Genomic DNA, 25,498 nt, shown 5'->3' on the forward strand with positions numbered 1-25,498 from the left:
ACTTGCAGTTGTTTCACAGCAGAGCAAACAAAAACTTTTTATTTTTGTTTACTTAGAGTAGCAATCACATGAATGATTCAGTTGCCATGGAACATTTTATTCTGTTTGTAGCTTGAAAACAGCATTAAAAAATAAAAAAATTCTAGCATTGCAAAACTCACAGTAAAAAGGTTCAGTTTGGTTTATATCATCCATGTAGACCTGTGCTTTCTTCTGGATAATTTCAAATGAAAGAACTATGTCCAGAGCTAACTTTACAGGTCTTCCTCTTTGCTAAGTTATGCCTTTCAATGCCAAAAGACCCATTTATCTTACAGCTTCTAGTTTCATTAGGATGTTTTTCCCACACTGCTAGGGAGTTGAGAGCTCAGCACCTGTTCTGTCCTATGACATGAATTCAATTATTCAACATTTTTCATAACCCAAACCATAAAAAGCAAGAACAGTAACTTGACTAACTCTTTTCTCTTCAACTGAACCTGCAGCTTTGGAAATTGGCTGTGTTAGAAGGGACTGGCTTCAAATCTGTACCATTTTTGATTCAGAACTTGAGTGCCTATGTTTATTTGTCACTGATACTGCTGCCTCTTTGATCAGCAATTCTGGGGCATGTTTTCCCCCCAAAATTTTGTGTCCCTACAGAAACTATAGTTTCAAGTCATTGTTGAACCCCAATATTGCATGGGGAAGTTTCTCACAGGCCTAGTTAACATACTCTAGAAGTTCTTGTGGAGTTTAATGGGCTTTGTCATAGACAATGATGGATTAAAGTTAAATTTAAAGTCAAATTAGAAGGTCAAAGTGTACATTTTGGCATTAATCAAGAGTAACAATTGAATTATGCAGACAAAGCTGAAATACATTTGTGTACTCCAGGATGCTCCTGGATTTTCTTCTGTGTCCACAATGAAAGCTGTTTTTTTTCCCTTGAGAAGAAAAGCTATTTCATTTTGAAGTGCACATTATAAAAACCATTCATTGCACTAGAAAATGCTGCATTTCAGATTAGGATCAACAATAAGCATGAGTATTTAATCACTTCTATAGGGAAAATTCTGCAGTTTGGCTTTGGAAGGATTGCCAGAAAAGTGCCAAATACAAGTGGTTAATCTCAGGATAAAATTAGAATGGCTTTAAAAGTGAAGGATATCTGGGGTTTGTACTGGAGAAATTATTCTGGAACTTATTCAGACTTTTGTTAGTTGATGATTTGTGTTTCCTGGTGACTGATATCCCTTAAAGGACTTTATTGAAAGCAAGAATGTGTTGAGAGCTCTGTTATTCCATATGTGAATGCACCTCGTTATCTCTAGTGCTTCCTTCATTCTCTAAGATGAGCAGCTTCACAAAAACCAGAAATGTAAGAAGCAAAGTCCCTCTTTTCCTTGCTTTTCATTTCAGTTCTGGTTGGTAATGCAGTATTTGTCAGAGATGACAGAAGAGCAGACACTGGTGATGTACAGTGGGCATCCCCTGGGGCTCTTCCCCAGCCACCAGCGTGCTCCTCGTTTAGTCATTACCAATGGCATGGTAGGTATTAGCGTCTTGTTTTCTTTTCCCTCTTATTCTGTTTCATTCTCAAGTGTTGGCTGAGTTAAAATATGATTTATACTGTCTGAATTTACTGCAACACACAGGGGAATCTGAGTTCAAAATTCTGCAGCATTTTTTCCAGCACAGCTGCTGTCACCTCACGTGTGCTGATCTGCAGTGGTGGAGGGAACAACCTTCTCCTCATTAGAAAACCTCAGTTCTGACTGAGTCTGAGCCACTTCCTTGTCCCAGTCAGTTCATCTGGGCTCACTCTGGAAGATTTCAAAGCCCTCAGCAAGCAAACATGATTATTAATCAGAGGCTCAGATATCTGGACTGCTTTGCAGGGAAGGCAAGGTGGCCAAGTGGAAACAGTGGTTCATGGCCAGTCTTTTGAGCCATTCAATATCCATTCCCCTGCAGGTTAGTTTTGTGGCTGGGGAACTGCTCTCCTTAAAACTTGTGTGGCAGTCACAGTGCCAGGAAGACTGGACGTATTTTTTTCTAATACTAGAATACATGAAATAAAACACCTGGATTACTCCTCCTGTTTCTACTGTTTTTCTGTGTATGTAATAGTTATAGAAATAGTTAAAGAAATTCAGGCTGTTTAAAAGACCCGCTTAGATCTCTAATTTGCTTATGTGGATTTTATTTTCGTTGTTTTCTCAGGTTATTCCCAACTATTCCTCCAGAGATGAATATGAGAAGATGTTTGCTTTGGGTGTAACAATGTAAGAAGATAGCTCACTATTAAAATATATCAAATACTTGACTAAAATATAATTCAGACATCAAGCAGTGACTGGTTAAAATTTCTAATGCAGATGCATTTTAACTGTGCTGCATGAAGTACTGATGCTGCAAAGCATTAATGCACACTTAAATGGAATTACTTCAGAGTTTGAGTTATGCTCAGCCACATATATAAGGATGTAATTGAGGTCTGTTAGGAATTAATATTAGGTTTATGTGTGAGACTTGGCAGAACAATGGCCTAAAGCCTTAATCATAACCCACTCAAAGCACTTGCTAGTTCTCATTTTCAGTGGTTGTTTTGCAGTCTATGGAAAACACAAGTTGTAAAACATCCTTTCATGCTAAAAGAAACTTTGATGTAGAAAGTGATAATTTTTTAATGATTTTTACATACTCTTCTACTGTTGATGAGCACAAGATTATCACTCTTTTGTGTACCAAGGAGAGAATAAATCAAACAGCCAAAGAGCTGTCCCACTTCTCTGGGAATTTAGTATGAATGAGGTCAACCATTCTGGGCTACAAGCTTCCACAGTGGCCATGTGTCAGACAGGCAGGAGTGCACTGGAACCCAATGACAGATCCAGTGAGGTGAAGAAGAGTGTCCCTTGGTCCCAGTCACTGCGCTGAACGCCAAGACAAGTTTACACTCAGGTTTTGATCCATGTATTTTTGAACTCAGTTTAATGAGTTAAACACTCCTCCAAAATGTGTTGGTGCATTGCTAATGGTAAAACTCTAAGTTGAGAATTTGGTAACAGCAGATCTTTAACAATGAAGTGAAGCACAGAGGGGTTTTTGTTGTAGCTCAAACACAAGTGGACAAGTGCAAGTGCCACTGCAGCCTGAGCAATGTGTGGTGTCACTGTGCTCCTTGCTGTCCCCAGGTATGGTCAGATGACTGCAGGGAGCTACTGCTACATTGGGCCTCAGGGAATAGTCCATGGCACCGTGGTAAGGACCTGGGGAAAGCTCTCTCAGCCCCTCTTGGAGGAGGCTTTCTCCCATGGGGGCTGGCTGTGGGAGTGGGTTGGATTGCTGTGAGAGGAACTGCTTCTACTAAAGAAATTCTTATTGCCTGCTCCATAAAGAATTTTTTTTTCCACTTAGATATGTCTTATCCAGAACACAGACTTGAAGGGATTTCCAATCATGGTCTCAATCTGAGCTCATATTCAGCTACAATATGTGAAGTATGAATTGATGTGTTATAGAAAAACATTTTCTTGGCTGTTTTCCTTAGCTGTCCTTTGCAGCCACCCTTAAGTCTCTCTATCTCAAGAGCAGCGTGTTGGGAACCACTGATTATTTTATTTCATGGTGAGAGAAATAAGCATAATGAGGACAGATGGTTTCACAACATCATTTTGAAACATATTTCCCCCTTCAAGGATTAAAGTGTTTAGTGATGCTGACGACCCCAAAGTTTCAAAGTCTGTTTGCTAAAGGGACAGAAGATGTTTAAATTTCAGGACTGCAGTGAAAATGGCTGCTGGTGATGGCTGTGTTTGTTGTGTGCAGCTCACAGTGCTGAACGCAGGCCGGCGGTACCTGAGGGCAGAGGACCTGTCTGGGAAGGTGTTTGTCACCTCCGGCCTCGGGGGGATGAGCGGGGCCCAGGCCAAGGCTGCAGTCATTGCCGGCTGCGTGGGCATCATTGCAGAGGTGAGAGCAGTGCTGCAGGCATTCTGTCATTCGTGTGTCAGAACCCCCATTCTTCTGATCTGACAGGTTCCTGAAGTAACCCTGGCAAGCCAAACTGAGAAAATGTACTGTTTTCTAAGATATGTATCTTTTTTCCATTTCTGAACATTGTTCACTGCTTTTCCACTCTCTGTTCATTCGCTCATTGGATCAGACTGCAAGGATATGGACTTACGATTGCCTCACAAATAATGCTGTCAGATGAGCCATTCCCAGTGTTTGAACCACCCTCATTTCATGTGTGAAAAAGTGTTATCTCCACAGGCAATTCCCACGAGAACTGCATCCTCTTATGCCAAAAACAGTTTATGTTAAGAATGTGTTAGTTACGTTATTTAACTTTGATTAACCTTTCCAGCCTCCAGCACCCTTATCAGATGCAATAGGAAGTACCCATTAAAAATGTTGGCATTGTTCACTCATCAAGATTGGTACTAATTAAGGTGCTTGTTGTGATTCCTTGAAGTCAGTGGGACTTTTTAAGTTGACTTCTGAGGTTAAGAAAAAGCACTTATGAGAATCACAGTTTTTAGGCCATGAAGGTGAGTTCAGCTGGGAGAAAATGCTGATGTGGGAGAAGTTCTGTAGTACCATTTTCCCTGTTCCCAAAGCTCTCCCACACTATATCTTTGTAGAGAGTCTGACCTCCAGTGGGAAATTTCTCTGTTCCTAACATGCTAAAATATCCCAGCTATTTCTTCCCATTAGCAAAGAGAATCTAATAATGATTTGTGATTGGAAGACTGCTAATGCCCATGCAATTAGCATAGGGGATGATAGGATCCAAGGCTGACCAAAATGCATTGGGTTTTTCTGCACATCTGCTGGTGATGGGCTCCTGCTGCTCCTCAGAAGGGATTTTTGGGAACTAAGCCCCACTCAGAGCTCACTGGAGGGGGAGCTTGGCCTTCTCAGCTAAAGTCATTTACAGACAGTCAGCTGGGAAACCTCTGCTGTGGGCATGTCACACTGCAGTGGAAAGAATATCACAATCTGACCTATTTTAGCTACAATTAAACTTCCAAACATGGTGGGTCAGACTGCCCACGTCATGTGCAGCAACGCTGGCTGCTCTGGCTGCCTCAGGCCTTTCATGGAAGGCTTGGGATTCATCAGCTTTACAGTAACGGTGCAAAGGTGATTTTGAGATGTATTTGGGATCTCATCAGGTACTCCCTGCAGATAAAATAAATTTATTCAATTTACTATTGAATAAATTATTAATGAATAAGTTATCTTTATTCAGACTTCTGTCATTATGGTCTTTCAAATGCTGGAATACAAAGGCAAGATTTCAGTGAATGCCATTCACAGCCATCCTTTGTCCTTTTCATCTCTATAGCTGCAGATGATTTTGTTCAGGGGACTGAATTTCGCCTGGTTTTTATCTCCTGTGAGATGATCCTTGTCGGAAATGAGTCTCAGGAGCACATGTGGATAGCTATATATATGTACATATTATTTATTTAAGGAACTATTTATGCAAATGACACTGAATTGTGTAAGAGATCATTTTGTCAGCCAGGGCTTCCGAAGCTCCGACAGAAGGGATTAGTGCTGCAAGTATTTTACCTCTCCTGTTTGACAGGAAGCTGATTGCAATTTTATGAAATAATTGTGTGGAGGGCCAGATATCTCCTCTGAGCTGCACTGGGCTCTCTGGGATTACACTGGAGGCAACATTAGCTCATCCTCTTTATGCAATTTTTTAAATTACTGAGACACTGATCCAAAAATGAGCATATTTTTTGAAAGTGTGGTTCAAAGGAAGCCAGTTTTCTTGATCCAGCAAGTCTGTGAAAAACTAGGAATGTCAGAGGGAGCTAAAGTAAAATATGTAGGATGTGGTAACATTTAAATAGATATGATCTGTGTTATGTGGGGATTTAAATTAACCCAATTCCTGTAATTCATACAGACCACTTAATATTGTTCCTCCTGTGCTGATTTCAATATCTCAGAAGAAGCTGTCCCCCATGGCATCTGACTTTACTGAATAATTCCATTGGCAGTGATACTGTTATTATCATAATCTGGGGTTTGGGAAGGATAGTCTTCATTACTGATGTGAAAAATGATGGATGGTGTCCCATGCTAAGAATAATTGGGAAAGAAAAGGTTTCCTGGTGTTCAAGCAATTCCTGAATACAGAATTTATTTAATTTACATATAAATGCCTTCTTAATGAGAAAGAATTGAAATGATGGGGCAAGATTATAGATGCTTTAATGAAATACTAGAAGACGACCAGGTTATGTGTTCTCATGCACACACATCACTGTGGGGGGTTTAAATCTGTTGCTACCACAGAATATGGGTTTAAATTAATTTTGCCTCTTGCCTTATGCCACTGGTAGCTCATTATAAATGTATTAATGATGTGCAAGCTTGTACATTGGACCATTGATATGGAATTTGTGCCAAAGCCTCCATCATTTGTCCATCCATTTATATTTTTATCCAGCTGTCTCTTAGGCACACACAGAAGCTGAGCCCAGAAGAGAGTACAGATTTGGGATTCAGCTTGTTTGGAGCTTCAAAGTTCAAGCAAGAGGGGATTAAAGACATAGTTTTGTTTTGCTCTGTGCTATTTTTCAGTGGCATTAGGCAGCTGGGACAGGAAAGTACTTTCCTCTTTTCTTTCCATATTTGGTTGAGGTTTTCAACCAGCAGTCCAAGAACACAAGTGAGGGTTAATTTTGTTCAGCAAACCATAGCTTCATCTTGGGCAGCCTGGCAGAAACGTCTCTCTGGGCTGATCAATGAAAATAGTTTCTTAATTATTAATTTTTTTTTTTTTTTCACAAAAAGTAGCCAGATTTCAAAAATAAATTTGAAGCATTTTTGCCTTTTAACATAATCACAAAAAGAAACAATAGGAATACTTAATATTTATATTACCTCTTATACAATTTCAATGATAAATTTTGATTCATAAAATATTTTGGGAAGTGATGTATCAAAAAATTCTATTTCCTGCTTTGAGCCTGGAGTGAAAGATAAGAGAGAGCTTAAAAAAATCGTGTGAAAAATAAGCATTTAAGCAATAGTTATATATAAATCTGTATCTTTACTCTATATATGTATAACTGTAGGTAATGGTAGGTTTATTACCTTTACTTTTTTTGTTTCCTGCAGGTTAATTGAAAAACTAAAGGTAAAAATGACTGCACAGGGGAAACAGGAGTTTTAAGACCTCTGCTATTTCTCTTAGGTTGATGAAGCAGCACTTCTGAAACGCCACAAGCAGGGGTGGCTGATGGAAATCTCTAACAACCTGGACCACTGCATTGCTCGCCTTAGGTATGAATTGTAACCTGACTCTGTGAGTTTAACTCTGCTTCCTAACCCTGCACTCACATCTTTCTGTGCTGTGCCGTTGTGGTCTGCACATAGGAGGGGTTGAGGGACACCTCTTCTCATTCCAGGTCTGCTTTGGCATGTGAATCCAGCTTCTCAAGCTGAAGAAATCTTTATTAGTGACTTCTAATGCTTCACATAATTTGTACATGTTAAACATGTCTTCATTTAGTTTCATGAATATGCATGGAGCAATTACAACTAATGTTACTCTTGCAGCATCACTCAAGCTTCACGGAATCCGTGATTAATAATTATGTAAATGTTGAAAGATCTATTTCCTAGATAAGTGTTGAAAGCAACATACAGGCTTTTTTTTTTATTTTTCTGGGTTTGATTCTCTGTGTGATTTGTACATTTCAATATAGAACTAGGTGCACTTTCTTCAACCAATCCTTTTATTATTTTCTAGAGAAGCAAGAAAGAATAAAATTGCCCTCAGTTTGGGTTACCATGGGAATGTGGTAGATCTGTGGTAAGTAGTATGAGTGGATAATGAGTACATTAATGCTCTGGCTTTTTGGTTAATGTGGAATTAGTTCCCAAACTTGAAAGAGACATTAAATATAGTGCTGAGTACATTACTCTAGGTGCTCATGAAAATGTGCTGTCTGAAGGGAGATCCTCACCCTTGTGTTCATTTGCTGTCCTCCCTAGGGAGAGGTTGGTGCATGAGCTGGACACAACAGGAGAGCTGCTGGTTGACCTGGGCTCTGACCAGACCTCCTGCCACAACCCATTCAATGGGGGGTACTACCCAGTGCAGCTGGGCTTTGAGGAGGGAAAGCAGCTGCTCTCCTCCAACCCAGGGAAGTTCCGGACACTGGTACAGGAGAGGTGAAGGTTTTGATCTTTTGTCTTCCTAACCTTTGGGTTTAGGTGCCCTTCAGGCCATGGAGTGAGGGGGTGCAGTCCACTACTGGAAAGAAAGGGTAAATTGGGTGGTTTGCGACAAGTTAGAGGCCAGAACAGTGGTGTTCTGTTTTTCAGTTTTTTCTCTGCTTGCTTTGTGAACTACTTAAACTGTTCTGCAGTTTTGTGCAAGCTGGTTTTTGTTATCAGCCTCCATCTCCAGAGCTGGCTGTATTGCTTGGCTGAAAGATGTGAGTGACACCTCTTTGCTATTTAATGAAGTTTCCTCAATGACTGTAAATCACTTCAGGCTTTGGGGATAACAAGTGCTATAGAGACAGAAAGCATCTCAATTTATGTCTCGTGGGTTTATGTCTGAATGTGTCTGGGGTCTTTCTATTCCCTCTGTCTCCTCCTACTCCCATGCCTTTGGTTAGTTAATATTATCCTTTTTCATATTTCATCAAGAATAATTGTTTCCTTCTTTATTTCAGTCTGAAGAGGCATGTGGCTGCTATTAACAAACTAGCTGATAAGGGCATGTTTTTCTGGGATTATGGCAATGCTTTTCTCTTGGAAGCTCAGAGAGCTGGTGAGTAGATCCTGGAGTTGTAGGTGGAAGTGAGGACAATCCTGCATGCATCTTCCCAGCTGTGTATGCTAACTGGGATAGGATTGGCCACTATAATTCTAATCTTTAGTCCTTCTTTCTCTCTTGTTCTTTGAGATCCGTGGCCCTCCCTGGCTGAGATACAACTTTCATAGGATCTTGTGTGCAGTCTGACTTTGCATTTTATAGTTTTCCTCCATCAAGTGACTGACTATTAAAATTCTTTTATAGGTGCTGATGTTGCAAAAAAAGGAGGAAATAAGACAGAATTTCGATATCCTTCCTATGTTCAGCACATCATGGGGTATGTTGTGCAGAGTTGGGAATATGCTGTCAAGTACCTTGTGATTCCCTCTGTTCAGAGGGAGAGTACTACAGAGTTAGTAGTACAGATTAGTACTACTAACTGATTAGTGCAGACTGACAGTGATCTGCTATGATTAATGATCAGTAGGAAAATTGCTCTCACAAGTGTTATGCTAGAGTTAGTGCAGGGTAGCCATTGTAAAATCATCACTCTTCACTCCTTTACATGAGTAACTGCATTTTGTCCTTGCATGATTTTTCCTTAAGCAGTTCTGCTCAAGAAGAGCCAGGTCACGGCCTCAGACTGTGACTAGAGGCAATTTCACTTCTAGGTGCTAAAAGCTGAGGGCTTGTCTCTTCAGAGCAGCAGAGATCAATTCCAAATCATCCAAGCCTTGTATGTGCCCTGAAGTTAAAAGTATGATGGGAACAGGACGCTCTTCTGCCTGTCACCAGCTGTGCCTCTTGCCCACACTGTACATGCTGCTTGCAGAAACAGCTGAGCTCAGGAGATCTGTTGAGGGGCTGGATTTATAACTCATTTTCCTCTGACTCATGCTTAGCTTGCCCATACCATGTGAACAAGAGCCTGGACATAGAGTAAGGCCCCAACCAGATTAGATCTCTTCTTCCGGCCCTCAAGTGAAGCGTGTCCCACTATTGTATGTAAACAATGTGGACAGCAAATGAGTCTGGACTCAGGCACTCGGTCAGAACCTGCCCTTGTCTGACAGTGCAGATGCACTCCGGGTTAGCCTGGGTTAAGGACACAAAGACCAGGCAGCAGGGAGAGTGTATTTGATGAAACAGAAGAAAAACTGCAATTCATCTGATGATGCACTTGATTGAACTGTCCAGCATGACTATCAGAATTCTGGCCTGACTATACTTTTATATACCAATGGATGGCTGCATGAAATAGCACTGTTTAATTTCTCAGTTAATGGTCCTTGATGCTTCTGTTTAGATTAGTGCACTGAAAATGTTTCAAATTCTTCTGTCCCCAGCTAATGAAAGAAAAAGCACTGCTAGCAGCCAGGATAAATAAGGAAAGAATTTCAACTATCTCTTAATGAAACATGTTCTCTTCCCAGGGACATTTTTTCCCTGGGATTTGGGCCATTCCGCTGGGTTTGTACCTCAGGTGACCCACGGGACCTTGCTACAACTGACTCCATTGCCATGTCAGTGCTGGAGGACTCCATCCGCCAGGGAGGTGAGCATCATCCCACACCCCCTCCCCGGGGTTTGGAGAGAAAAGGAAACCCAGAGTTGAAATGTGTGTTATCTTTTGGCTGAAAACATGGAAAGCAGGGTCTTCCAGGTTCCTTCTACACAGGAAGTCTTGCTGTTGTCCAAACTCCTACTAGGAGTGTAGCCTGTAGGTAAAATATAAAACCACCAGGGATGTTGATCCCAAAGCAATTCGGGCTAAGAGCTTTTCTATTTGTTACAAGTGTTTTTAAACTTTTTTACCTTGAAACTTTAAGGCAATCAGTTTCTTTCACCATCAGGACTCCAAGAGTAATTTAAGGAGTCAAATTGCTTTACCCCTGTCTCACAGGCAAATGAAGCATGGAAATCTAGGGAGGCTTTTGAGAGGTTAGCAAGGAAATCAGTGACAGGAAACCCAGGTTTCCTGAGTGTGGTGCTCCATCCAGTGTCATTTTTTTGTGACTACAATTTTGAGATCTTTTTTATCATTTGTTAATAGATTGACAGCTATTTCTACTGACTGGTGGAACCAGTGTGGAACACCTGCATGGCTCTGTGTGCTTCTCTAGGACCTAGGAATTGCACTCTTCCACATCCCTGAAACTGAGCTATTACTGATCTCCCCTGCTTATGAACAGGAAGTGAGACAAAGCTAATTTTGTGTCTGCAAACATTAATCCTGGTGTCCTAGGATGGAGAGGAAGGCCCTACCCCTTTCCCTTTCTTTGTCTACCTTTGCAGTTACCAGACAGCAGGCTCAAAGCCTTGTCATTGTCCCCAAGCACTGAAGTCCTCAGCTCGTCTGTTTTGAGCACCAAGTTTGTGCTTTCCAGAATCAACAAAGTAACCCTTGAATTCTGAGGAATTCTTCCAGATCAAAAGGAAATGGACCAGAAACCCAAACCACATTTTGAGAACAAAAGCATAATAATTTTTTCCCTCATAATATTGAAATAATTGTTGCTTTTTTCATCAAAGACATTGAAATACAAATAGAAATGTGAAAATTTTGAATGCTGTCCTGTTTGTTCAGGAACAATCAGCACTGGAAGAACCCTAGGTGGTATTTTTGTAAAGGATATACCATGTTCATTTGGAATAAAACTACTCTTGTCTTCCTATGATGTAAGGCTGGTGTCCAGCCTCCTTTTCCTCCCAAGAGGTAAATTATTTTTACAGTGGGTCTGACCTTGCAAGGTCCTTGGTTCTGTCTATTCTCCTGATCTTTTCTTAGGAGTCATTTTAAAGAAGTAGCACCAGAGCATGAGTTGTGTTTCATGCACAACCAGCACATTGCAATAACACAGAAGTGCCTGCTCTGTTCCGTGGGTATTGAAACTTCCATGTTTTTAAGCCTGGTTCCCTTGGCTTTGTTGAAGGGAGGATGAAATCCCTTGCTGTATTGCTGGATCTGTCCAGAAATCTGCAGTAATTTTTCTGCCATGTACTGCAGATTCCACAAATCTTCTCTCAACACTGAACCATTGTGTGACCTTTGGATGGTTTGCATTGCAAGACTGGGAAATGAATCAGCTACTCTGTGTACAGGAGTATGTGGGTGTTTATATAGATGTAATGTAAAGCTGGGGAGAGAAGTCTCTTGCACAAACAAAAAGCATTGAACTATTATTTGTATATTCTTAATTTAAATGAAAAAAATTACATATAAAAAATCCCAACAGGTGAAAACAGGTTTAAAGGCAAGGCTATTATTCGAGGCTATAGTTGTTAAATTTGGCTGTAGTTGTTAAATTTGACAGGAAAATGGGAATTTGATTCATAGAGAAAGAAAAACAGAATTTGATCAGAAAATAAGCAGCCATTCCTGCATATATATTCTTGAATAATCCACTTGCAGTTGACTTTATATGAGGCCTGGGTTTGGACCAAATTTTAGGGTCTGGATAGCTTCACACATACACATATCTGAAATCTGAGCCTACCTTTGAAATTTATGAAAGAATCTGTTCTAAAATCTGAGTGAAAACTGCACAAAGCTGAACTCTGTTGCATTCCAAGTCTAAACTTTTAACTTGGCCTTAAGTCCACTGTTAACCATTCTTCTTCTTTTCTGGAGATGAATTTCTTTCAGAGTTTGTGAAACTTGTAATTTTATTATCTGCTTCTACTTCTAAGCTACCTGAACTTTTAGGAGGGCATTGCATGAGAGATGCAGCACTGATGATTGGGGTGTAACTTGGATTTAGGACCTCTGTGGTAGTTTGAAGGCTGATCTGATGCATAAGAATGTAAATCTCTCTAAGAGGGCCAGTCTCTGTGTTCCTTGGGACAATTTCTCTGGGTACACAATGCTTTTCAGTATATTTTAAACCCTAGGTGTGTACAAGGGCCGGTGAAATACCAGAAGCAATACAGTTGCTTGCCTGACTTCAAAACACATTCCTGTTGGGATGGGAAAGTGGAGGCAGCAGTTTAGCAAATGAGATAGATGGAGTTATTATAAAGTTTTTCTAAAAAAAAATTGGTGAGATTTTTTTTTTCCAATTGCAGGAAATTAAATAAAAGGGAGTATTTCTCACTTCCTCAGGGATAACTGATGAAATCCAACTGTTTATTGGAGCTGGCTGGAAGGGACAGATATGCTGTGTTGAGATAGGTCCTTGTAGCCAGTATTCTTATCTGGCTTTTCTTTTGTAGGTCTTTTCCTCTGTAAGATCTTTTCTGCGAGTCTGTGCACTGTGAAGTATAAAATATGCTGTGTTTTCTGATAGGGCCTGTAAAAGTGATAGACAGGAACCCATTCTCTGTTGTTTCAGTTTTGTTTTGTTGGGTTTTTTTAGAGATATTCCAATGAACTGCCATTACATATCTACAGTAACCTAAGTGAACAGTGCCCATTACCTTCCAGAGGCTGCTTCCTTAAAGCTGCTGAGTGGCAGCACAATCCTATTAGGACAGCACTAGCAGCTGTTTCATCTTTCACTCCCTGCAAAGTGAAGTGCTGACATGTTAATCCTCGCTGCAGAGTTTAGAAGCTATCACTTGAAGCCAGCCCCTTGAGCACTGACAGGTCTCTTTAGGATCATTAAAGCTCTTGGTATGGAAGGCCTGCCTCTGCAGGAATGAGCATATTTTTCATTTCCCTTAAACTATGTGTTTAACACAGGTTCAATGTGAGCTTCTTACAGTTTCCTCTTTCCTTTTTCTAGTTTTACCCTGCATAACTGCTGCCATACTGCCTAGAGCAGCAGCAGTATTCCAAGCACTCTTCTCAGGGACAATTTCAAGTTAGCAGTGTGCAGTTTCTCCAGCTTGACTTTGAAACATAAGTTATCTTTATGTTATAATTTGCCATGAAAAGGGGTGAGAGCTGGAAAGTAACAGAGAACACCCTGCCTTGGCACCTGCAGGGATGATTGCCTTGAAGCTGCAGTGCATGAGCAGGTCACTGCTGTCGCAGGCCAGCTGGGCTCTGGTAGCTGAGTGTGACTCTCAGGGCAAGGTAATGTGACACAGCTCAGCCCACAGAGGAAGAGCTTACAGACAGTAACTTCTTCAGGTACTGCAACCCCGTCTGAGCTGTAAAACCTCCTAAATGAGGACAGCAAAACACCTCTGTCCCACTACTTACCCCTTATCCCTTTTGTGACTCACTCACTACAAATGGTGCTGTGCCTTTGGAGGCAGCTGATTGTGCTGAGGTCACCATGTGACTGATATGTGCCATATTTCACTGTCCTTCACTTGAAATATATTCTTGTTCCTTTTTAGTTGGCTGATTGAAATGGAATGAGACAGATATAAATGAAAGAGAAGCTGGAGAATGCTAACATATATAATTGTCTTCTTAAGTAACATATACATCTAAACAAGGAGTAGGGTGATTTATGTATAAAGTAACCACTGCATTATAAATTTTCCTGTGCAGTTTTTGTTCCATAGAAATGTGAGGCAACAACCCTCTTCGTTGGATAAAAGACCTCAGTTTTATCTTGGTACAAAAACATCCAAGGACCACGTTGTACAGAATAACTGCTGTGCTGTAAATCTTCATCCCATGTATGGTGTCCATTGGTGTAACTTATCCTCAAGTGTGTGTTGTGAGCTGCTTTGGAGAATTTCTGCTGGCTGCCTCAAAGGAGTTATTCACTACGTGGTACAAGACTGGATTTCAGTACCCAATGTCATGGAGTTTGATGAAATGACTAATTTAGCAAAGATTAATAATAGGTTGGCAGTAAAACAGGTGACCAAAAATGGACAGTACATGTAAACCATATTTCATTTTAATTTAGTTTGCTGAAGATCCAAATGGGAATTACCATTCCAGCTGTCCCCTGAGTGGCATTTTGTACCTTTCTCTACATACATGATGCAGTTGCTGCATCAGCTGCACAGAACTTTATACAGCATTTCCTATACGCATGCTTGTATCTGAGAGTAGAATGTGACTTCCTAGTGCTGCCAGATGAATTAAAGTAAATTTAGAACATATTGCATTAATTTTCAAGCTGTATTTTTTCTTGTTTTCCCTCGCAAGTGAGCACATCTGTGAAGCAGCAGTACCATGACAACATCCGCTGGATTCGGGAAGCTGGCAGGCACAGCTTGGTAAGTGCACAACCTCCTGCAGCAGATGTGGCTGCTCCTGGTCCTGAATGCAGTTCTTGAATGCTGGGGTGAAAAGCAGGAATGGACAGGAATGGAAACACAGTCTGTAGCTCTTGGGGCTGACAATTGAAACCTTTCTCTTCACAGCAGGATTTTAGGTCGAGCTGAAGCAGCTCTTCCCCTTCACTTCCTCATCAGAAATGTTAAAATAATCCAGCAATATTTACTCTTGTATGTGGAGTGAAACATATCTGTGATTCACTCTCCACCTCAGTTGTAACCACCTTTCTTTCACAGTGCTATTCAAAATATTCCTCTTGGCATTACTGTGGACCCAGCTCCTCACAGGTGCTGTTCCCAGAACCCTTTCCAGAACAGGAGATAGGGCTGAGGAGCTGCCATCCTTCTGCCCTGTGGGAAACAGGACACCAGTGGATCATCCTTTGTTTCCCTTTTTGGGCAGGCTCTCCCTGTGAAGCCAACAGGGATGCTGTAGAGCTCATCTGCACTCTCCTAATCTGGAAGCACAGCAGAGCTGTGCAGGAAAGATGTTCTTTGCTACATTTCTCTTCTCTTCCAGCCCACCGTCACCAGTTCCAAACCTCTGCTTCTCAGCTGTTGATAAGGGATTTGTTGATAGGGGGATTAGAGCCTAGCAATCAGGTTAAGTTAAAAAGTGGAATTTACTGGACAGTAGCAGCTGAATACAGAAATGCATCTCATGGATTGTGTGAGTGAAGATAAAACTAAGTTCAAAGAGGGATTTAATTTTTTTTTTTTTCTGGAAGCTGGATGTTGGTGAAGAAGTAATCTGCACTTTCTTCTGTGGAAGGAAAGGGGTCACTCCTGTGACTCCATTCATCTGGGACCTGAAGATAAGCCAGTGGCAGAGAACCTTATCCCTCTGTCATTTTTCTTTTCCAGGTCGTTGGCTCTCAAGCCAGAATCTTATACTCTGATCAGAAGGGTCGTGTGTCTATAGCTGTGGCTATTAATCGAGCCATTTCTGAAGGAAAGATTAAGGTTTGCCTCTTTTGTCTTGATATGCTCTGCTAATTGTGTTTAATATCTGAGACTGGGAGGCAGGTGGGAAAGGAGAAAGCTTCAAGCAGTGAGAGCAGAAGTGCCTGTCATTTACATGGGGCCGGTTTGTTAGAGCTCAGACCCCTCTGCCTGCCACCAGGATTGTGCTCTGTCACAGGAGAGAGGTGGCTTTAGAAACTCTGAAATTTTGTTTTATGATGAGACCGTCCCATTTTCTATTTGGGCACCTACAATCACATCATTCTGTGATCTGCAGAGAGCACAAAGCAGGGATTGTAACTCCTTAGTAGGGCCCCAAATGTTAAGACTTAAGACAGAAGTGAATTGAGCAGATAATGGGCCTCAGTAGCAGTGTCAGTCTGAAGGATTCCACTGTCTTGTCCTTGGCTTTTTCCAGGCTCCAGTGGTCCTCAGCAGAGATCACCACGATGTCAGTGGGACTGACAGCCCTTTCAGGGAAACATCCAACATTTATGATGGATCAGCCTTTTGTGCAGGTCAGTGGAACAGCTGAGGCTTCTCTGCCTGGGCCAGCAAGGAAACAGCTTTAAAACAGAAATAACGTTTTTTATGCAACATTTTTTAAATGTTTGTGTTTAAAAAACACCCTTTAATCCCAGTTAATCAGATTTCCTGAGAAGCTTTGTGGGGTTTAACAATAAATACACGAATGTGGAGCTGGTTACATAGGAGAGGTCCTGAACACTGCTGGAAATTCCATGAAAATGCATCAGCTGTATCTGAATGCAAATGGAGAGGAGTCTCAGAGGATCGTATCTTCTATTTGAATTTAATTTGGAATCTTGCTGTTTCAAACAGGTGGTCTGATTACAGCCATATTTCCTTGGAATCCACAAGATCAAATCAGGTCTATAACAATATTTTGCTTAAAGCAAAGATGTTCACAGCTGTTTTCATTCCACTGTCCGAGGACTCAAGAAAACAGTCTGAAGTTTCTGAATGGAACTTTTCTGGTCATGAGGAAATATTGATAGTAAAGGCAAAAGAATAAAAGCCAGGCCTTGCTGCTCACTTAAAGTGTGACTGTGGGCAAATAATGTTGATTTGCTCTACAAAAGGAGCCTTTAAATCTGCACAAATGACCTGAGCTAACCAGACTCTACTTTTTGGTTTGTGAAACCATCTTTTAGAGAAATAAAGCCAAGAAATATCTGGTTGGAGACCTGAAAAAATGGATAAAGCATTAAGCACTTTTTAACCCTAAATTTTCCTCAATTTTCCGTCTGTAAAGTGGAAATTAGGGTAATAGCTTTAGCCCTGTGGTGTTTCTCTGTCTGGTAATCACAAAGAGGTGTGAGATTGGAAGATCTGATGCTGTAGAAGGAGAAATTATGATAGAAGAAGCTGAGCATATTGAATTACTTCCATTATGGGAATTCATAATAGAACCAAATTATGGCTCAATTTCAAGGAGAAAAGTTCCCTGTTAACTGGATTTCCTGGTGAAATGAGGCTTTTAACTGTGTCCATCAGTGCCACTTCAACACTTTTTGAGCATGTTGCCTAGTTCTAATAGAGCAAATAGACAGATGTCTTGAATAATGTTTGTTTCTGACAAGCTGAGAGAAAATGGTGCAGCTGCACATGGAAGTCTCCGTCTTAGCAACACAAGTAATCATCAGGCAATGTCCTCAGAAGAGGGCAATAGAAACAAGGCTTGCTAAACCCCATTGCTTATCATGCTTTGTGGTTTTCTTTGCATTTTGTGATTTATGTGATCCATTTGCCTTCTTCAAGGGCTTATCTAAAGCCTGTTGGCCACTGATATGACTGCCTTTAGAACCAGGCCTAAATCTGTTTCACCAGATGAGCCTCTGGAGGCAATAAAAGAACATCTTATTCTTCCTCTCTCCTGTCTATCCTGTTGTTCTAACACAACTTTTGAGCTGGTTCCAGTGAAATTCGCTCCTCTTTAACACACAGCATATTTCCAGAATGTTTGTTTGTCTCATTTTGTTTTAAAGTGCCTCACCTGATGGGTCATTGCTGCTCTGGAAGTGTATTTCAGCACAGACATTTGCAGCCAATGACCTTCACCAAAGCCGAGGAGCAGCAAGTTACTGCATTGTTAGTTCACTCCTTGTCCAAGCTCCACTCTTACCAGGCCAGTGGCTGAGGAGAAAATCTGCACATTATAGAAGATGGTGATTCAGATCTCTCCTATTCAATCTCTACAGCACTGTAATTATGATAATTGCATTCTTAAAGTGACATAATGTCAGATAAAAGGTGCCATAATGGAGCTTTTGAAATGGTTTAGCATAGATTAGCACTCAAGTCAACTCATTTTTCCATCAGGCACATAACTCTGGGTCTGCAGGTGTGGCTGGTGGGCATATAATTGTTTTTCTCTTATTTTTCCTGTTAAAAATATGGCAAATTATGTACCAAATTTTTCCTGAATTAAATCTGGATGTTTTCAGTAGATTTTACTCTTATCCCCTGTCTGCACCTCTTTCCACATCTCTGGGTATACGCTTTAGCACAAACTGCAGTGAGTATACAAAATTCTAGTGAACAATTCAGTGGAAACCATGCATTAATCAAATTATATTTGCTAAACTATATTTCTTTGGGGTTTTTTCTAGACAAACCTTCTTAGTGCTTTCAGCAGTTTCTGTTCAGGGTAAAATTCCCACATGTTCAGAGAATTGGGGTGGATATCATTTTCATCCCAACTTTGTCCCCAAAATGCAACTCCTTAGCTTTAGGATGGCTTCCTGCACAGGGCTAAAGTAACTCTGCACTCTGATCTGAAAATATTTCAAACTTCAGAGAACTGCAAGGTGTGTAGTGTTCTGGTGTCCTGCCCATTTTGAATCCACACACATTGATGTGTCCAGCCAGTTCTTCCATGACTGAGGTACCCCAGAGGAGTGCACTGTATTTCTCTCCACCCTGAAGAAGTATCTCAGAGGTGAAGAGTGGCAGGTCCTTCAGCTGCCTGTGTTGGAGCATAAATGCAGGAATCACCAGCACCCTCAGAACCCTCAGTGTAAAACAGGCATTTGTTTCCTCCAAAGTTAGGGCAGAGCGGGAGACAAATCTCTCTTGCCTGTTCCTCCCAGGACTGAGATGTTCAGTGTGTGTCACATTCACATTTTGTGAAACATCCCTTCACCCAGGATTTTTCTCTTGGGAAGCTGAGATGCAAATACAAGAAGTGTGTGTCTGTGGGAGAAGCTGTGACTGAAACCTGCCTCCAACTCCGCCTTCCCACAGCCCAGTGAAGGTGTTGGTGGAAGGAGGGAGCAGCACAACACAAAAATGAGTGTGGTCCATGAGTAGTAACACCTGTGCTCTCCTCCCAGACATGGCAGTGCAGAACTTCGTGGGAGACTCGTTCAGAGGAGCCACCTGGGTCGCGCTGCACAACGGGGGCGGAGTTGGCTGGTGAGAGCTTGTTTGTGTTCCTAAAGCTGGGCTCTGAATCCTGCTCCTACTGCTGTGTGTGTGTGCGGGGAGGAGAGACAGAACTGCCGAAAAGATGTGCAGTACCAGAGGAGAACTGTGCTGTGATGGTGGGAAGGATGGGTTTGGCATCAAGGACTGAAAGGACAAATTATAAAGCAAAGTATGCAGGTGTGTGACTCTTTTTCTAATTAATGCTTATATGTCCAGAAAAAGTGTTTTGAACACTGGCCACAGCACAGTTTGAAGAACTTAATTTGATGAACAAGGATAGTCTGCTGCTCTTTTTGAACAGAACCTGCTTCCAGCATTGTCTTCACACATGCACAGCCAGAGTGTCAGTGGATGGATTATGTTCAGGTCTCCTCTCAAGCTGTATTAAAACCTGTGACCTTAGGACCCCAATAGAAATGCTCCTGTGCTGCAGTGCATGAGGGGTTGTTGAGAAAAACCAGCTCAGGTACCAGCAAATCCCCCAAACTTTCTCTCCCAGCTCATGCCTGGATAGCATTAAAGTAAAGACTGAACTAAACACCTCAGTCACTTGATATACAGAACTAAGAGAATTGCCTAGACTGAAAAGCAGAGTGAAAGAAATAATCTATATGGAGATGGAAACTAATCTCCATCTGCCACTGAAAGGCTGCCTGGATTGGCAGAGCTGCAGGAAGTGGGAAAGCCTGGCCACACTGCAGTCTTCAGTTCTGACTTGTACTTTCCAGCATATTCCAGCCAAGCCTCTCCCATTTTACAGTCATGTCTTCATTTGGTGGTATCAGCAACCCTCTGTTAAATACTGTGGTGAACCCTCATACTTCCCTGTTCCAAACAGTGCTGGAATATGCCAAAAACAGCAAGCCAAAGAACTTGTAGCAGATGTTATCCTCAGAGACATTTTATAATTAATTGTTATTCATCTGGATGAGCTGAATCTAGAAAATATCCCTTCAGGTCAGCTGAAGAACTCCCTTGCTGTACTCTTAATTCCTTAGATTTCTGTGACATAACTTCTGCATAGAAGGGTGCAGGAGAACAAAACTGAACCATGGGAAAAGAAAACTTTCTGAGGACTTAAGCACATGGAGTGATTTGCCTCTGCTGATTTCAGTGATAAGGACCCACAGCCAGGATTTCATTCACAATTTCCATAATTATGAATGGAAAACACCTACCAGAATGTCTCCCTACTCTGGTCATCTCAGTCTGAGGCTCCAGAGGTAGCAACAGACAAGTTCCATCTTAATTTCCTCAGCTGAGTTTAACCTTTTAAAATATCTGCTTATGAAATACAAGCAAAGAAAATCACTTTTCCCAACATGTTGTGCAAAGTATTTGGGATATTTTTGTGATAATTATAATTACTAGAATTGCTAAAATAATTGCTTATGCCACAAATGTTCTGTGCCTTGAAAAAGCTTAATTTAAAGGATACAAATGATCCTATTCCTTTCTGGTCTCTCTAAGGCTGATCCTTCCAGAACACTTTTAGCCCTCTCTCCCATTCAAAGACAGCTTGGCTCAATGGTGAGACTGCCCTTAGCTCTAGAAAACTGGCCCTGACCACACTGCAATGTCAGTTTACTGTTTCAGTTACTGTTTTAGTTGTTTTGTAACTGGAGTTACATCAATAAAAAAAACTTTGCCACGAGGCAGAGCAGATTAATGCTGTAATTTATGTAATGCATCAGAAAATTAGTGTGGCTATTCACTGAAATCAAAATATTTCTGGAAAAACAGGGTTTGGTTCTCCTTTTTTGTCATTTTCTATGGCTGCTTGGGGGCCTGTGATTGCAGAACAGTATCTGCTTGCCTTGTTCTTGGAGCAGCATAGCCCTCTGTGATTAAATTACTGTGACTCAGTGAAGAATGCAGGGCCTGAAAATTAGGTGTGTGTCTGCAGAGCCTCCAGAAGCCCTCATGCCAAGGCTCAGCTGTGGTGACCTTGTCGTGTCTCTAAGTGCCCTGGCCCGGAGAGCCCCAAAGCCAGGCCAGGCAGGTGGCTCTGCTTGGCTTAACTGAGGTGGCACCACCCTGGCAGAGAAAAGGCTGCACCCCTTTGCCTTCTGAGGAGACAGAGGAGTAATTTAAAGGTGGCGAAAGAAGAAAAACAATCCCCAGCCAGTAAAAATTGCTTTCTTTGTCTGGAAAAGATAGATGCATTTAAGTTTTTGACCCTGTTTTGCTTTTTTTCTGGAGCACTAAAAATCCACCTGACTTTGCCATAAAAAAATCTCTACATCTTTGATAAACTCTTTTTGTCATCAGCTGATTTGGAAATGTGAAAGTGAAAGTTATATATATTTATAAACAAGAATACATGTGATTAGAGTGAAATCCAGTTGTCATTGGCAAGGTTCTGCCCTGGGAATTCAGAAATGGATAATTGCACTGTGTTTAGCTGCCAGTTCTTCCTGCAGAGGCTGGGCTTGCCTGGAACTGCTGGCAGATCTGCTGTGTCTTCCTGTTGAGACTGCACAAGTGCCTTTTACATGCTTTATTTTCTGTTACAGCCTTGTGGGACAAACAAGAAAGGCAGGATTAATATTTATTTAGCTGGAATCTGCATCACATGTACTCTGGGAGAGACTTAAGATTAACATAGTCTTGACTATAATTACAGCAAATGATTGTTATTCATTTTTGCTGCCTGTTTGTCTGCAGCAGAATGTATATTAGCACAGAGCCTGGATAACCTGTAGTAACAAAAAGGCAGAAGCAATTTAAGAATCCATCTGCACTGTCGACAGTGTGACATCTTGATTGTGAGAGAGGCCTTGTTTCCTTTGATCATCTTAGGAGGAGACATCTGGAAATTATAGGAGGTAGGTTAGGTCAAAATGCCACATGTTTCTTTAATTACCTGAAAATGTGACCCAATGCTAATGAAGGCAGAGAGAAGTTTTTTCTAGAAAATCCATCATTACAAACATTGGCATTTAATGTAGGAGTAGTTTTAGGCAGTAGAACAGATCCTGATGAGTGATTCTGATTTGCACTGGAGTAACTCCATGGAAATCAATGGAAAGGCTTTAAATTTACCAAGTGCAAGTAAATCAGATGCTCCTTGTTCATGCTTAAGATTCGAAGGATGCTTTTTTGGGATACTGTGGACAGGGAATTTTTGCCACTGAAGAAACACCATCTTCCTATATGGAATGTCTTTATAAAACACTGGTCCAGAGGTTTCGGCTTCTGTGGCTTTGGATTCTGACAGTAAAGAATGTGACCTGTGCCAGGTCCACCATATTCTGCTGCTCCTCTATACACAGGCCAAAGAACAGGGCACTACTCTCTGTTCTTTGGCCTCTGTACACAGGAGCAGCAGAACATGGTGGACTAACTGGTCCTGGCACAATTACATTTGTTGCCATCCAGTCTGGTCCCCTCTTTTGGAGAGGACAGTAACAACATGAGCTATTCAAAAAGTAGAATTTGCGAGAAATACAGATGTTTGGCTGTTTGCATTCATCCCCAGATGAGATTAAGAGCAGAACTGGTGAAAGACTTCACACAGTAAAAACATCCTGGGAATTAAATTTCAGGCTGAAAAGAGTTGACAATCTCAAACAAAGAGAATAATTTTATTTTGAAGAGTCACATCTTACAATATTCAAACATCTCAGTTGAAAATATGACTTTGTTTCAAATTTTCCGGTTAAAAAGCCTAATTCATTCAGTGATGTTCTGCTGTGAGAACTGTCACTTTCATGACAACTCTGCCTTTCACAGAAAATGCATTCGCAATAATGACATATCTGATAATGGAAAAGTGGAGGGAATTCAGAGAGTGAATTTGATGTGATGATGGTGAGATCTGGAGCCGTGAGTTCCTTGCTGAGCTCTGTGATAGGGTCCTACTTAACACACAGGTACTGTATGTGAGTAGTAGTAGAAAGGCAATTAACATCACATGAGTAACAACGTTCCATTGAAACTGAGAAAACGTGAGTTCTAGTTTCAGGAAGTAGATCTCAGGTTTGTGAGGCTCTAGTTTAGTCTCAATTCCCTATTTCCTCAGAAGCTCAAGTTACTGCTAGAAAATACACATTAAGAAAAAAATCCTTCTTGGACTGGAAGACTCTCAACTCCTATCTGATTAATGAACATGTCTGATGTTGTTCTATGTAAATTTTGTAAACTTATATTAACTATAAAACTCAGAGGACAAAATCCTGCCTCCAGGGATTTCCATTAGTGTCTCATACTGTGTACTGTTGTGTGATATGCCCTGTCCCTCAGGTATGGCTGATGCTGAGCTCTAATGCCAGAACTCTCACAGATTTACAGCAAGATTAATCTCCCAGCTGCATTCACCACTATTCACCATAGGCCATGGAATGGGAGCTGGAGCAGGCCAGATTCTGAAGTCAGACAAGATGTTTTGCTCTACGTGTTTTCCCTGTCCTTTAAAACCAGACTGTTGTTTCTCCCAAGAATAATCTGTTCGTTTTAACATATTTCTGTTCTTCTTCTGCCAATAAGTCTGCTTCCTGAAAAGTTGGCACTGATGTCTTTAAACATCTTTGTATCTCATACAAAATGAATGAGAGTTTTGGAAATGATTGAGGCAGATGTGCATTAAGTGGTGGTTAACACTTTTTTAATAAAATGCTTATGCTCTGTCATTTGTCCCAAGAGAATATAAATAGATCCATCTGCCTGCTGCTGTAAGCACACTGTCACCCTCACGATCCTGCCTAGATGGCAGCTGTAGTGCAGCACACATGAGAGCTGAATCTTTAAAAACACCCTGAGACAGGTAAATCTCTGGCCCATCAGATCTGCTAACCTTTCTCCACCTGTTTTTAGAGCCAGTACACAGTGCAGGACTCAGGAGATACAAAGCAATCTTAACTTTGAATATCTCTGCTGGGAGCAGGTCCTGACTCCCAGCTGGGCATTACAAGAAAGGTGGACTAGGTTTGCTGCAGGTTAGGAAATTAGGCCTCTGACTGCTAAACACTCTTTTTCTTTTATCCTAAGTGCAAAACATCACTGATAGTCTCTTATTCAGAATAAATTCTGTATTCTCATCCCTCTTCTTGCAGTACAACTGAACAAATTCTGTAAATTTTGTGGTATTGGTTTGAATTATTTTTATTTGATTCTCTTACATTTTTTTTAGGGGTGAAGTGATCAATGGGGGATTTGGCCTGGTTTTGGATGGGTCCAAGGAAGCTGAAGAACGAGCTAAGATGATGCTCAGCTGGGATGTTTCCAATGGAGTAAGCAAAACTTGTATATGTGTACTTTAATATTAATGTTTTTATTATTATTTGGGGAATCTTGCTTGTACACAGATCAAAACACAGAGTTTTGCTGATGAAAAAGCAATTTATGATTTCTCTAGCTGTCGGTAGAATTTCATCCTTACATGCTGGCAGGAAATTTGGCTCTTTGATTTCACAGTTGAAAATGCATTGAAGTGACATTTTCCTTTTAAACTATTTATCCCACTACAAAAGCATTGACTCCTTAAATGATACTGTTATCCAAAGCTAGTGCTAGTTTTACAGGGCTGGGAAAGAGTGCACAATTATTTTTGGTGAGGGAATTTTGTAAGTTTACAAGGTACCTGGCTCTACCAGTGTTTATCTGTCCAATGTTATGCATGGAAAAGTACCACATCTACCCAAATACTCCTCATAAAAATGAATTATTACAAAAATTACTTGCAAAATCAGAAGGGAAACTAAAAACTGGCAGAGGGTTGAAAGATTGCCACGAGTTGCGCGCCAGTTTTTGCACAAATATGGTGCAAGGTGGGTGTGGCAAGAGAAATGTCTGATTTTTCACCCCTCCATTCTGTTGTCTGACAGGTCGCCAGGCGCTGCTGGTCGGGCAATGCCTTTGCTTATGAAACCATCTGCCAAGCAATGAGGGAAAATGGCACACTGAGGGTGACTCTGCCTCACAAGGTGGTGGATGAGAACATCTTGGAGCAAGCCGTGAAACATTAGTGGTACTCCAAGTGCAAAGTTGCTCCTGCAGATATATTTGAAGTTGCTTCCTTGATATCCTGTTTTGCTCTCTGGCCAAATGATAAAAGCCTTGCAAATGTCTGTTCCATGTGAGTTGTTTTTTTCCCTCTCTAACTTATTAATGGGGCAA

The 25,498-nt window shown here is 41.1% G+C and overlaps 1 protein-coding gene across 1 annotated transcript in view; it reads left to right on the forward strand.

The window, feature by feature from the left end:
- UROC1 (urocanate hydratase 1) overlaps positions 1 to 25,410 on the forward strand; it is a 30,348-nt gene extending 4,938 nt beyond the window's left edge. Inside the window, exons 5-20 of the mRNA XM_041462427.1 lie at positions 1,402 to 1,530; positions 2,206 to 2,267; positions 3,180 to 3,246; positions 3,814 to 3,957; positions 7,211 to 7,299; positions 7,769 to 7,831; positions 8,014 to 8,193; positions 8,703 to 8,800; positions 9,050 to 9,122; positions 10,219 to 10,340; positions 14,841 to 14,911; positions 15,836 to 15,934; positions 16,353 to 16,452; positions 19,288 to 19,369; positions 24,513 to 24,612; positions 25,207 to 25,410. Coding sequence (XP_041318361.1) covers positions 1,402 to 1,530; positions 2,206 to 2,267; positions 3,180 to 3,246; positions 3,814 to 3,957; positions 7,211 to 7,299; positions 7,769 to 7,831; positions 8,014 to 8,193; positions 8,703 to 8,800; positions 9,050 to 9,122; positions 10,219 to 10,340; positions 14,841 to 14,911; positions 15,836 to 15,934; positions 16,353 to 16,452; positions 19,288 to 19,369; positions 24,513 to 24,612; positions 25,207 to 25,347 — 1,620 coding nt within the window. The 3' untranslated portion in view covers positions 25,348 to 25,410. The remainder of the gene's footprint in view (positions 1 to 1,401; positions 1,531 to 2,205; positions 2,268 to 3,179; positions 3,247 to 3,813; positions 3,958 to 7,210; positions 7,300 to 7,768; positions 7,832 to 8,013; positions 8,194 to 8,702; positions 8,801 to 9,049; positions 9,123 to 10,218; positions 10,341 to 14,840; positions 14,912 to 15,835; positions 15,935 to 16,352; positions 16,453 to 19,287; positions 19,370 to 24,512; positions 24,613 to 25,206) is intronic.
- Positions 25,411 to 25,498: the final 88 nt, after the last annotated feature.

This window comes from Pyrgilauda ruficollis, unplaced genomic scaffold, assembly GCF_017590135.1.
Source record: "Pyrgilauda ruficollis isolate IOZ18807 unplaced genomic scaffold, ASM1759013v1 scaffold10, whole genome shotgun sequence".
Classification (NCBI taxonomy): Eukaryota; Metazoa; Chordata; class Aves; order Passeriformes; family Passeridae; genus Pyrgilauda; species Pyrgilauda ruficollis.